The sequence below is a fragment of the Strongylocentrotus purpuratus genome, unplaced genomic scaffold (genome assembly GCF_000002235.5).
Source record: "Strongylocentrotus purpuratus isolate Spur 01 unplaced genomic scaffold, Spur_5.0 spur5_scaffold_4, whole genome shotgun sequence".
NCBI classification, from domain to species: Eukaryota; Metazoa; Echinodermata; class Echinoidea; order Camarodonta; family Strongylocentrotidae; genus Strongylocentrotus; species Strongylocentrotus purpuratus.
Genome location: NW_022145610.1, coordinates 8,169,496 through 8,184,576, shown reverse-complemented (window position 1 = coordinate 8,184,576; position 15,081 = coordinate 8,169,496). Strand labels below are relative to the sequence as shown.

The window sequence follows — 15,081 nt, the reverse complement described above, 5'->3', positions numbered from 1 at the left end:
TTACCAAGGCTACCACATCATTTACAAAACCGCTGTTCCTGCGGACCATATGATTAGTATTACCCGATGTACCCCAGCAGTGGTAGGTATCCTTCAAATACACATGGATCGAGAGGGAAATCAAATGGCAAAACGCTAGATCTAAGGATGTAACCAACGAACGAGGATCGAATGCGGGAACTCTCGTATGAGAGTCAAGAGCCTTCACCACTATACCATAATGCCCCCACTATATTTTTATGACTCACCTGGATTAGCTTGGTCAGTTGTAGGGTTGTAAACTTCTGTGGTTGTTGGCATTTCTTCTGCAACGTATGATGACAGGAAAAAATGAAACACGACCGAGCAAAAGGTATTTTTTGTTTAAACTTTTGATCTATACTTACTACAGTAGGCCTTTTACTCCGAACCACGTTCATGACGGGTTGAGGCTTTGGACAATATAGCAGTCAGATGCCACTTTCGCCATTTTAAAGTGTCTACATCAATGGGCGATCTTTGAAATGGTTCCTGACAACGCAAGTCTTTTATCCATTGATTTCATCCAAAAATATCTTGTTGTACGGATTGAATAAGACATTAAGAGATTATTCATTTATGGATGACAATTGGAGGGTAAAGAAAGTTATGTCGTACGAAACACTTAGATTTTTAATATCAACAAGATAAAAAAACATGACGCAATCTAGACAGTCATAGTAAAAGGAAGTCATGGTACAAGTAAATTTACAGAGACTTACCAGTACTAGGTGCTTCAGTTGGGATCAAGCTCGTTGTGGAATCTTTAATATAAGTTAAATAGAGGATACATACAGGTGGTTACGGATAAGTAGGTAAAATGAGGCGGAGGGAGAATTGAAACTAAGGTCGGTTAATTTTACTTCATTACCTATTCATCAATAATATTCTAACTGCAAAATCCATCCAATTCGAATATATATTTAACATGGCATCAAACTCTAGTATATTTAGATTATTACTACTACATCTACTACTAGCTACATGTATATTGGGCACTTATCCATTACATGGCATACGTAAGTCGCCTGTAAAGTACTACCAGCTGCCCTACGGCGGTCAAAGCACCCAATGAATAGATTCCTACCTGGTATCCCTTTACCACACCTTGGTGGAGAGTGGCATATATTTCACACCCTGATTACTGAGATTAAATATTATTATACGAATATTGCATGCTCCGGCGTTCATGTCACAAAATAAATGAACCGATAAATTTAGAATTTTCAGAGTAATGTTATACTTCACCGAGGCCGCAGGCTGAGGTTGAAATAATAATGGCACGATTCGAATATATGTTATTTTGAACAGCGAAATGTATGCAATATTGGTTATATACAATTGAGGGTATTTGCAGTCTCATGCCTTGCGCCTAATAGGAGTCGGTTCCAATCGATAAAACGGGTTGTGGTCGGGGCAGAATGTGTAAAAAATGTCTATAATACGATCCTATTTCGTTCTTAACAGTCCTCAATACGTCCATCTCGTTTGTACCCCGTCCACAGCCAGTTCATATAAAGTTCAGATCGGGTAGATTAGGCAGTCCAAGCCAGTCCGTAGTCGGTTTAAACCCATTATTAACTAGTTCTACCTCGTTCCCAATACGTCCATACCCATTCTAACTAGTTCGCCACTTGTTCTAACTAGTTTTTTTTAACCCGACCACCCCGTTCAGAGGCAGTTCAACTATTCCTCATCTCGTTCTGAGTGCGTTCGAACGCGCTCCTAGAGCGAGTGCAATCCCGTCCTGACTCAGGAGTTATAAAAACCCAGCGCGTTCTCGCTTTTCCTCATTCCCGTTTAACTTCAACGCTTTAGGCTTTGCAGATCAAGACGTTCAAGTCAAGCACCTATCACACCAAACTAGTTCTCACTATGATCTGGAAAATGTTGCCGAAATGTGTGTGAACGGAGTGAACGCATTAGCAACTATTTACGATCTTTTTAAGGACTTCATGGACAGGCTCGGACTGGCCTGGACGGGAAGGGTGGTCAGGAACTTTGAGCCTGCTCAAAATGCTCCCCGTACTGCAATTGGACGGAGTGACAACGTATTTAAAACGAAATGGTGTACTACGAACGGAATTGCCGTACTTCGATCCTACTAGGAACGTGTTACCACGTGATGTGGTCGAGCATCAATGAGGAATAACGCGCTGGGTTTGTATAGCACTCGAACCAGGCCGGGATTGCAAAGCACGATAGAAGCGCGTTCGAACGCACTAAGAACGAGATGAGGACGAGTTAAACAGTCTCTGAACGGGGTGGTTGAGTTATAAACTAGTTAGAACAAGTTCCGAACTAGTACAAATGGTTTGGACTGCTTGAAAATTTCTAATTCATCCGATCTGAACTTGATATGAACTGACCGTGGACGGGTACAGACGAGTTGGACGTATTCCGGACTATTAATGAACGAACTAGGATCGTATTAGAGACATAAGTCCAGTCCGAGCCCCCCATAAAGTTCTTAAACAGTTCGCAAACAGTTGCTATTACATTCAACTCCGTCCGCACACAGTTTGAGCCCGTTTGGCAACATTTTTAAGAACGTAGTGAGAACTAGTTTGGTGTGATGGGGGCTTAAGATAGATGTTTTTCAAAACCTTACCGACCACCAACACAACTATAATCCTACAATTTCAGAAGAAGACTTCTGATATTCAAACAAATTCCAGAAATAGATGTGATGTACTTCAAATCGATTCAGAGCAATTTAACATGTGAACCTAAGGGTATTTCACCAAGACTGAACTATTTTCCCAGTAACTGTAATTTTACCGGGAATTTTACAGAAATAGTTAAAACCATGACTGCAATTTCGACCAATCAGATGGCTGGATTTCTTGTGTGAGGTTTATAATAACTAATAATAATGAAAATGATACTAATAATGATGAAAACAGAACACCAACAACAATAATAATATTAGATATATACCTCCGCATGCTCCTGTTGTAATATAGATGTCATCGAGAGCGATGTCACTGTTGTAATTCGCACCAGTAACGCCCTCAAATACGAACTAAAGGAAGAACAAAAAAGTAATTCAAAGTTACTAGAATACTCATTATTATAATTAATAATAAATAATTTGGTCTTGTTTACTCAGCGTAGCCACATAAGTATTTATACTGCTATTCCTGCTGTCCCTATAAATGTTATCGACACGACAATTGCCATGAAACCATTTACACAATACCAAAGGAGCCCAGAGGTGCATTTTATTTTGAGATTACAAAACATGTTTCTTTTCAATTCTATTTTTGTACTACGAAAAACTAAACACTGACGTTTCTAATATTAGGAACATAACAAACCATGGCGAAAATCATCCAATGACGATGGAAACGCCATTAATCTCAACAATAACAACATCAACAACTTTGATTGTCTAACCTTAAAATCGGCAGTAGGAATGAAATCAATTTGGGCCTGAAACCAGTTCCTGGACAGAGCCCCACTTTGGGTCCATAGGACCTGGCCCAGCGTGGTCCCGGTCTTGACATAGATATTGAGTGTTCCAATGTCAGCTCCCCACATGTGGTACCAAAAATCGGCGCACAATCGCCCGGACGACGCAAGAATGAGTTCCGACTCCAGTACGGCAACTTTGTTGAACAAGTTCGATGCTTCTGTGTAGATGTAGAATCCAGCCGCTATTATCGAAAGGAGATCAAAAAATTAATACCAGTGGAGTCAAAACGATGCCAAAAGAAATCAATCTTACGAACAGTTATCGAAATCAAGCTTTTATTGAGGTAAAAGGGCGATTATTATTTAATAAATTCTTATCATCTAAGAATTATGTAGGAAATAAAGATGAATATACTTTTGTTAACCAATCGGAGCCTCGTTAGCATCAATGTTGTCGTTCTTCCCTAGGACCCTTCAATTATTATTACCCCATTAATTATTATCAGGTACCATTTAAACTTGGAATTTGAAGAAGAAAAAAAAATGTAAATAGGAGTTGATAACTTCAATATCATTTCATTTCAATCAAAATTGAATTTTTAAAACTTTCAAACTGTTCCTACTCATGTATATTTTTTCAGAATCATTTCATCTCATTACAAGAATGCAGCAATAGAAAGAAATAACATAACATTATAACTTTTGTTTGGGGAAATGTTATTGCCAATTTAAGCGATTGCCTGCTGGAACTGGATGGTTTCTGTACGCGAAATACGGGGAATATACATTTCAGTATTCAAATGGTTAAACAAAATACACGTACCTGTGCCAATTGTATGATCATTTTCCGGGCCGGTATTCGTAGATGGCGTGTTACCTGCCAGCCTCGTCCAATCAATATCATCGGTAGTAGCTTGGGTAAAGGTGCACAGGTCTAAGTCAAAGTCACAACCGCAGATTGAACCTGGTGAATAAGAGTATGATTTTCATTTAGTAAAGGTAGCAAAGCAATATTTGCTCCTCACTTTCAACATTTTTAGAATGAAAGAAAAATTCCGACAAATACATTCTCGAGATGACCTGGGTAATTTGACTTTGTGAAAAATTGATATAACACTAGTTTAAGTATAGAAGATAGTGAAATAATCATAAGATGCTGTGTTAAGAAATTCGTCAGGTAACCCTGGTTTTGCTTCTTATTGTGTATGTAGGACAGCACTTATATCCTCAAACATAAATAATTAAATTCGGAAAAAAAGTTGGCAGATGCAATACAATATGGAACAGGTGTACGAACATGATGTACGAAATTTAAAATACAATAAATACTAGACTTTAGATCGTCACTTTGACGAATTAGGTGATACGTATAATAATGGTTTACATAACGAATAATGAATTACACGATATATTATTTTATAAAATGCTTCTCCCATTTTGATCTATCTATATGTCAAGTTTAAATTGTGTCCCCTTGATCATCATGGATCTAGGGAAGATAGATTGAAACTATGACCGTTGACCCTGTACAGTAACCAGTTACACCTTTGACTCTAATTTACATCATGAAGAACACATTTTTACTATTTTATCTTATTCAAAGAAATGAAAATGTAATTGATAAATGATTATCAGAATCCAGATTTGAGAAAAAGTCATCTCCCATAGGGATTACACGCAAAAAGTGATGGATTAAGTGAAAATAGGGTAATAATAAGGTAAACATTAAATATTAAATTATTAAAACACGCAACAATTGTGGTACAGTGTAAGGTCAAAAAGAAGACAAAAATGAAGAAACAAATTGTTGGAGACACCCGGACTCGAACCAGGGATCTCGAGCTTGGAAGTCAAGTGCGTTAGCGATATACCAAAACATTTCATAGTTATTACACGTAAACGGGAAATGGAATTCTCAAATCCTACTTTGCAAGTGAAATATGAGCATAATCCCAGCATCTGATTGAGAAAAAAAAAAAGACACATTTGTGATAACTGATTGTCTCAGCTACAACATACTCGATACTCAGCGAAAATTGATTTAAAACAACGGAGATATTGCTCACGAAAGACAGGAATGTAGAATCCAGTTTTGAGAAAAAGTCATGTCCCATAGAGAATACACGCAAAATGCGAAAAATGTAAATGCCTCCTTTAATCGAAAAAATACGCCATGATGCCATTGTCTTAATGAACATTTGTGAAAACTACGTTTGTAGAAAATTTTCTAAGCTAGAACGTATTAAAATGTGGAAGAAAAATGATTAATATCTACAGAGATACAATCAATTTTCCAAAAATATGTGACGTCATAATATGCAAATTTAAATTTTGAGTTTGGAGGCCATTATGATGACATTATGAGTTAATATAGGGTCAAATGAGACATGAAATCATATCTCCATTTTATAATTTATCCACATATACAAAATATTGGGAGTTGCTATCTATTCTGAAGAGTTACAATGAATTTTGTATAGGCATGTTTTTGCCCATGTATTGTGGGTAAAGATAACGCAGGCCCGCGCGTGCTGTCAACTTTGACGGACGCTTATTGCGTTATTAAAAGGTAAACAAGTTATCAAAATGTTTTGAAAAATGTGCCAAATATGAAAACAGAGAAAATTCGGCGATTCTACGTTGCAAAATGCTAGTACGCGCAAAAACGCGCGCGCATGCGCGTATGCATGATTTTGTTGTCAAATGCTCCAAATGGCCTGAAAAGTATGCAAACAAATATTTGGGATGATTTAGAGCATTTTAATTCGTATTTTGACTTCCAAGGCTATTATAATGACGTCACGATGTACTTAATGGCCAAATGAGACATGAAATCATATCTCCTACTCATGCTCTATCCAAATATGAAAAAAGAATGGGGAGTCTCTAGGCATCCCAAAGAGCTATAATGGACTTTTTATAGGCATGTTTTTGCCAATATATGCTATGTATTTAACAAAACTCGCGCATACGCCTTGAACAGACGCTCATTCCGTTATTGATAGTGATAAAGAGATAAACATGTTATCAAATTGTTTGGAAAAATATGAGGAATATCCTTTAAAAAAAAAATTGACTGGTAATTATATTGCGTTCGGCTTTGACGGACGAAAACGCGCGGAAATGCGCGCAAGCCCGATTTTTTATAAAATGCTTATAATGGCATGAAACGTATGCAAAACGAATTTGAGACGATTTGAAGCATTTTGAAATTTGCGCGCGCGCGGACGTACGCGTACGCGCGCGTTTATTGACCTGAAATTGACCGGACTGATATTGACCTTGATCATGGTAAATATGAATGAGAAATGGCTTTCGGTTATGAAGTTATGATCATTTGAGATTTTCTAAAAAAAAAAAAAAATGGCGCCTGGATGACGTCATGAAGACTTGATGACCTGGAAAATGTTCCTGTCACGTCTTATGACAATGACCTATGACTGTGCCAAATTTTAAAGAAATTGGACGGTTCAATTTGAGTAATCGTGTAAACAAAAAAGTGTAGGAAATAAAAAAAAAGAAACAAAGAAAGACTAGAAATTGAATTCGCCATGGGGACGATTTAGGTAGTCTGTCTTCACTTCTTATGATAGATTTGAGAATGGGAGAAACTATATCGACAAATAAACAATGATGATCATGATGATGATGATCATGATGATATTGCTCGCGAAAGACGGGAATGTAGAATCCAGTTTTTAGAAAAAGTCATGTCCCATAGAGAATAAACGCAAAATGTAAAAAATTGAGATGCCTCCTTTAATCACAAAAATACGCCATGATGCCTTTGTCAAAGTGAAAAATCGTGATGACTATACTAGTAGAGAATTGTCTTAGCTAGAACATATCCGAATTCGGAGGAAAATCGATCAATATTAACAGAAATACAATCAATGTTCTAAATATATGCTGACGTCATAATATGCAAATTGAAATTTTGAGTTCAGAGGCCATTATGATGACGTCATGAGTTCATTGAGGGTCAAATGAGACATGAAATCATATCAACAATTCATACTCTATCCAAATATGAAATAAAATGAGGGTACAATGGGCATCCTAAACAGTACAATGGATTTTTTATAGGCATGTTTTTGCCCATATATGCTATGTATTACAAGAGCTCACACGCAAGTACATAAACGGACGCTCATTCCGTTATTAATGTTCACAAAAAGGTGAACAAGGTATCTAAATGCTTGGAAAAATGTGCCAATTATGTTGCAAAATGCCAGGACGCGCGAAAACGCACGCGCATACGCGTGTGCGCTTTTTTGTGCAAAATGCTTAAAATGGCCTGAATCGTACTCTCGTTTGATAGTTAAGTGATTTTAAGCATTTTAAATTTTTGACGCGCTCGTACGCGCGCGTAATGACCTTGATGTGACCTTTGATGACATGACCTGTTGACCCTTGACCTGAAGTAAATGTGATATGAATATGAATGACCTTTGACTACGCGTCATGGAGATATGATCCTGAGTAAAAAGTACACCTGGATGACGTCATGAAAACTTGATGACCTTAAAAATGTTACTGTCACGTCTTATGGCAATGACCTATGACTGTGTCAAAATTAAACAAAATTGACTCAACCAATCTCGAGTTATCCTGTGAACAAAAAAGTTGGAACAATAAAAAAAAAAAAAAAAAAATAACTAGACATGTAATACTTGTTTGGAACAAGTTTAGGTGGGCTGGTCAACTAAAATTTGAGACAAAATAGAGCAAAATTAAGCGAGATACTGCTTAAAAATTCTTAAAAAACAGTATCATGTAGATTCATGACGTGAACAAAATTCACCTTATATAGGCATAACACGCAAATTAAGAAATTTCTGACATGAGGCCTTTAATCGAAATTTTCACTTTGATGACGTCATCAAAATGTAACATGGTGAATTTAAGCTTGTAGAAAATTGTCTTAGCTACAACATATCTAAATTTGAAAGAAAATCGATCAATATTTCCAGAGATACAATCAATTTTACATAAATATCCTGACGTCATAAAATGCAAATTCGTTTTTTGAGTTCCAAGGCTATTATTATGATGTTATGATAAATTTAATGGCCAAATGAGACATTAAATCATATCTCCAACTCATACTTTTTCCAAATATGAAAAAGAATTGAGGGTGTCGGTGCATTCCAAAGAGCTATAATGGATTTTGTATGGCCCTGTTTTTGCCCATATTTGCTATGTATTAAAAGAGCCCGCGCGCACGGACATTTATCTTGAATGGACGCTCATATTGTTATTAATGGTCATAACGACATAAAAATGCTATCAAATTGTTCGAAAAAATATAGAAATATCATTAAAGAAAAAAAAAATGGCGATTCTATGTTGTGTAAAGGTGTTACGCGCGAAAACGCGCGCGTGTGTGCGATTTTGTGCAAAATGCTTAAAATGCATGAATCGGACTCTCGTTTGATAGTTAAGTGATTTTAAGCATTTTAAATTTTTGACGCGCTCGTACGCGCGCGTAATGACCTTGATGTGACCTTTGATGACATGACCTGTTGACCCTTGACCTGAAGTAAATGTGATATGAATATGAATGACCTTTGACTACGCGTCATGAAGATATGATCCTAAGTAAAAAGTACGCCTGGATGGCGTCATGAAATCTTGATGACCTTAAAAATGTTACGGTCACGTCTTATGGCAATGACCTATGACTGTATTAAAATTGAACAAAATTGACTCAACCAATCTCGAGTTATCCTGTGAACAAAAAAGTTGGAACAATAAAAAAAAAAAAAAAAAAAAAAAACTAGACATGTAATACTTGTTTGGAACAAGTTTAGGTGGGCTGGTCAACTAAAATTTGAGACAAAATAGAGCAAAATTAAGCGAGATACTGCTTAAAAATTCTTAAAAAACAGTATCATGTAGATTCATGACGTGAACAAAATTCACCTTATATAGGCATAACACGCAAATTAACAAATTTCTGACATGAGGCCTTTAATCGAAATTTTCACTTTGATGACGTCATCAAAATGTAACATGGTGAATCTAAGCTTGTGAAAAATTGTCTTAGCTACAACATATCTAAATTTGGAAGAAAATCGATCAATATTTACAGAGATACAATCAATTTTACATAAATATCCTGACGTCATAAAATGCAAATTCGTTTTTTGAGTTCCAAGGCTATTATTATGATGTTATGATAAATTTAATGGCCAAATGAGACATTAAATCATATCTCCAACTCATACTTTTTCCAAATATGAAAAAGAATTGAGGGTGTCGGTGCATTCCAAAGAGCTATAATGGATTTTGTATAGGCCTGTTTTTGCCCATATTTGCTATGTATTAAAAGAGCCCGCGCGCACGGACATTTATCTTGAATGGACGCTCATATTGTTATTAATGGTCATAAAGACATAAACATGCTATCAAATTGTTCGAAAAAATATAGAAATATCATTAAAGAAAAAAAAATGGCGATTCTATGTTGTGTAAAGGTGTTACGCGCGAAAACGCGCGCGTGTGTGCGATTTTGTGCAAAATGCTTAAAATGGCCTGAATCGTACTCTCGTTTGATAGTAAGTGATTTTAAGCATTTTTAATTTTTGACGCGCTCGTACGCGCGCGTAATGACCTTGATGTGACCTTTGATGACATGACCTGTTGACCCTTGACCTGAAGTAAATGTGATATGAATATGAATGACCTTTGACTACGCGTCATGAAGATATGATCCTAAGTAAAAAGTACGCCTGGATGACATCATGAAATCTTGATGACCTTAAAAATGTTACGGTCACGTCTTATGGCAATGACCTATGACTGTATTAAAATTGAACAAAATTGACTCAACCAATCTCGAGTTATCCTGTGAACAAAAAAGGTTGGAACAATAAAAAAAAAAAAAAAAAAAAAAAAACTAGACATGTAATACTTGTTTGGAACAAGTTTAGGTGGGCTGGTCAACCAAAATTGAGACAAAATAGAGCAAAATTAAGCGAGATACTGCTTAAAAATTCTTAAAAAACAGTATCATGTAGATTCATGACGTGAACAAAATTCACCTTATATAGGCATAACACGCAAATTAAGAAATTTCTGACATGAGGCCTTTAATCGAAATTTTCACTTTGATGACGTCATCAAAATGTAACATGGTGAATCTAAGCTTACAAAAAATTGTCTTAGCTACAACATATCTAATTTTGGAAGAAAATCGATCAATATTTACAGAGATACAATCAATTTTACATAAATATCCTGACGTCATTAAATGCAAATTCGTTTTTTGAGTTCCAAGGCTATTATTATGATGTTACGATAAATTTAATGGCCAAATGAGACATTAAATCATATCTCCAACTCATACTTTTTCCAAATATGAAAAAGAATTGAGGGTGTCGGTGCATTCCAAAGAGCTATAATGGATTTTGTATAGGCCTGTTTTTGCCCATATTTGCTATGTATTAAAAGAGCCCGCGCGCACGGACATTTATCTTGAATGGACGCTCATATTGTTATTAATGGTCATAAAGACATAAACATGGTATCAAATTGTTCGAAAAAATATAGAAATATCATTAAAGAAAAAAAATGGCGATTCTATGTTGTGTAAAGGTGTTACGCGCGAAAACGCGCGCGTGTGTGCGATTTTTTATAAAATGCTTAAAATGGCCTAAAACTTATGCAAAATAAATTTGAGACGATTTTGAGCTTTTAAAAAATTTGCGCGCACACTGACGCGCGGACGTACGCGCACGCGCGCGTTTTTTGACCTGAAATTGACTGGACGGATATTGACCTTGATCATGATAAATATGAATGAGAAAGTACTTTTCGTTATGAAGATATGATCATGAGTTTATTTTCGCAAAATGGCGCCTAGATGACGTCATCAGTCAAGGTCAAGGTTGAAAACGTCATTGTGATTTCACTATATGCCTATACATATGTGTGCCAAATTTCAAGTTTTTTTTATTTATCCATTCTCAAGTTATCTTGCCAACAAAAAAGTGGTAAGAATTAAGAAAAATAAATAAATAATAAATAATAATAAAGGCAATTTTAACAAAAATATAAGGTGGTCTGTACTAGATACAGCTCACCTGATAAAGAAAATTCTGATGAAAACAATAGGTGATCTGTCTACGACAGACCACCTAAAAATTTGAACAAAAACAATAGGTAGTCTGTCGAAGACAGACCACCTAACTAGATCTAGATTCTAGTCTAAGCAAGATATTTTTACAATTTCGGGGGTGAGCCGTCCTTGTGGGGAATATGGAGAAAAACCTGCGCTTTCATGACACCTCACTTAATTAGTATCACCTTCAGGATCACAAGCAATATTAGTTTGAATCTCTGGTAATTAAAACATCGACCAATTTAGCATGAGTGCGCAATGACCAATGCATAGTGATGTGTGCAATCTCTACGGGAAGGATTTTAGCACTAGGCCTACTAGACCCCTACTAGAATCTAGACCCCTACTAGATCTATTTTGAAAAGAAAATATGGAGAATTTCACTTACTCTTTTTGGTGTTCTTGAGGTCAGCAAGTCTTGCATTTGATCATCATCAAGAAGTTAACATCTTGGGAGAGTTTCTTCAGCCATTTTTGCCTTGTTTGGAATTCAGTACGATCGAGATTGCCGTATTAAAAATACCGACCAATTCTTCACACACGTACGGTATCCTCGATCGCTCAAACCAGTTGTTAACATGTGAACCTATGGGTATTTCACCAAGACTGAACTATTTTCCCGGTAACTGTAATTTTACCGGGAATTTTACAGGAATAGTTAAAACCATGACTGCAATTTCGACCAATCAGATGGCTGGATTTCTTAAGTGAGGTTTATAAAAACTAATAATAATGAAAATGATACTAATACTGACGAAAACAAGAACACCAACAACAATAATAATATTAGATATATACCTCCGCATGCTCCTGTTGTAATATAGATGTCATCGAGAGCGATGTCACTTTCGTAATCCGCACCAGTAACGCCCTCAAATACGAACTAAAGGAAGAACAAAAAAGTAATTCAAAGTTACTAGAATACTCATTATTATAATTAATTATAAATAATTTGGTCTTGTTTACTCAGCGTAGCCACATAAGTATTTATACTGCTATTCCTACTGTCCCTATAAATGTTATCGAAACGACAATTGCCATGAAACCATTTACACAATACCAAAGGAGCCCAGAGGTGCATTTTATTTTGAGATTACAAAACATGTTTCTTTTCAATTCTATTTTTGTACTACGAAAAACTAAACACTGACGTTTCTAATATTAGGAACATAACAAACCATGGCGAAAATCATCCTATGACGATGGAAACGCCATTAATCTCAACAATAACAACATCAACAACTTTGATTGACTAACCTTAAAATCGGCAGTAGGAATGAAATCAATCTGGGCCTGAAACCAGTTCCTGGACAGAGCCCCACTTTGGGTCCATAGGACCTGGCCCAGCGTGGTCCCGGTCTTGGCATAGATATTGAGTGTACCAATGTCAGCTCCCCACATGTGGTACCAAAAATCGGCGCACAATCGCCCGGACGACGCACGAATGAGTTCCGACTCCAGTACGGCAACTTTGTTGAACAAAAGCGTTGCTTCTGTGTAGATGTAGAATCCAGCCGCTATTATCGAAAGGAGATCGAAAAATTAATACCAGTGGAGTCAAAACGATGCCAAAAGAAATCAATCTTACGAACAGTTATCGAAATCAAGCTTTTATTGAGGTAAAAGGGCGATTATTATTTAATAAATTATTATCATTATGTAGGAAATAAAGATGAATATACTTTTGTTAACCAATCGGAGCCTCGTTAGCATCAATGTTGTCGTTCTTTCCTAGGACCCTTCAATTATTATTACACCAGTAATTATTATCAGGTACCAATTAAACTTGGAATTTGAAGAAGAAACAAAAATGTAAATAGGAGTTGATAACTTTAATATTATTTCATTTCAATCAAAATTGAATTTTTAAAACTTTCAAACTGTTCCTGCTCATGTATATTTTTTAGAATCATTTCATCTCATTACAAGAATGCAGCAATAGAAAGAAATAACATAACATTATAACTTTTGTTTGGGGAAATGTTATTGCCAATTTAAGCGATTGCCTGCTGGAACTGGATGGTTTCTGTACGCGAAATACGGGGAATATACATTTCAGTATTCAAATGGTAAAACAAAATACACGTACCTGTGCCAATTGTATGATCATTTTCCGGGCCGGTATTCGTAGATGGCGTGTTACCTGCCAGCCTCGTCCAATCAATATCATCGGTAGTAGCTTGGGTAAAGGTGCACAGGTCTAAGTCAAAGTCACAACCGCAGATTGGACCTGGTGAATAAGAGTATGATTTTCATTTAGTAAAGGTAGCAAAGCAATATTTGCTCCTCACTTTCAACATTTTTAGAATGAAAACAAAATTCTGACAAATACATTCTCGAGATGACCTGGGTAATTTGACTTTGTGAAAAATTGATATAACACTAGTTTAAGTATAGAAGATAGTGAAATAATCATAAGATGCTGTGTTAAGAAATTCGTCAGGTAACCCTGGTTTTGCTTCTTATTGTGTATGTAGGACAGCACTTATATCCTCAAACATAAATAATTAAATTCGGAAAAAAAGTTGGCAGATGCAATACAATATGGAACAGGTGTACGAACATGATGTACGAAATTTAAAATACAATAAATACTAGACTTTAGATCGTCACTTTGACGAATTAGGTGATACGTATAATAATGGTTTACATAACGAATAATGAATTACACGATATATTATTTTATAAAATGCTTCTCCCATTTTGATCTATCTATATGTCAAGTTTAAATTGTGTCCCCTTGATCATCATGGATCTAGGGAAGATAGATTGAAACTATACAGGGCGTATCATAATAAAGGATATTGAAGTTTAATGACGATTTATATGAAAACTACTGATTTCATAATCAAGCATTTTATGTCTGTTGTAAAGGACAGAATGTCCTCTTGTTAATGACACCCCGATCATACTACTACTGTCACAGTTGACTGAATAACAAAGCATTGCTGTCCACCATGTGAAAGGTGCACTGTGCCAAGTTTGATAACATTTCCTTCTTAGACACATAATCCACTCATTGTTCAGCATTTCAATATGTCTGGGCTGACACAAGCACTAATCTTTAGAATTTATCTGTGAATGCTAACTTGTCACAGTGCACCTTTCACATGGTGGACAGCAATGCTTTGTTATTCAGTCAACTGTGACAGTAGTAGTATGATCGGGGTGTCATTAACAAGAGGACATTCTGTCCTTTACAACAGTCATAAAATGCTTGATTATGAAATCAGTAGTTTTCATATAAATCGTCATTAAACTTCAATATCCTTTATTATGATACGCCCTGTATTATGACCGTTGACCCTGTACAGTAACCAGTTACACCTTTGACTCTAATTTACATCATGAAGAACACATTTTGACTATTTTATCTTATTCAAAGAAATGAAAATGTAATTGATAAATGATTATCATCATTATGATGATGATCATGATCATAAGCGTGATCCTGATATCTTATTGAAAAAATGAGGGATGATTTAGATAGCATATAGTCTCAGCTACAACATACTCAAAAA

The 15,081-nt window shown here is 35.9% G+C and overlaps 1 protein-coding gene and 1 non-coding gene across 2 annotated transcripts; both read right to left on the bottom strand.

Moving 5' to 3' along the window:
* Window positions 1–248: 248 nt before the first annotated feature.
* Window positions 249–3,447, bottom strand: LOC100889236. The gene is made up of 4 exons (XR_004066406.1): window positions 3,418–3,447; window positions 2,959–3,043; window positions 741–782; window positions 249–305 (listed from the first exon to the last, which is right to left on the bottom strand). It is a non-coding gene; the product is annotated as an uncharacterized LOC100889236 (transcript).
* A 3-nt stretch (window positions 3,448–3,450) lies between these two features.
* Window positions 3,451–12,961, bottom strand: LOC105443836 (MAM and LDL-receptor class A domain-containing protein 1-like; the record flags this gene model as incomplete). Its single annotated transcript, XM_030998012.1, has 4 exons — window positions 12,818–12,961; window positions 12,359–12,443; window positions 4,259–4,399; window positions 3,451–3,677 (listed from the first exon to the last, which is right to left on the bottom strand). Coding segments are annotated over exons 1-4 (597 nt in total), but the record flags the coding sequence as incomplete, so codon positions are not given.
* Between the last annotated feature and the right edge of the window lie 2,120 nt (window positions 12,962–15,081).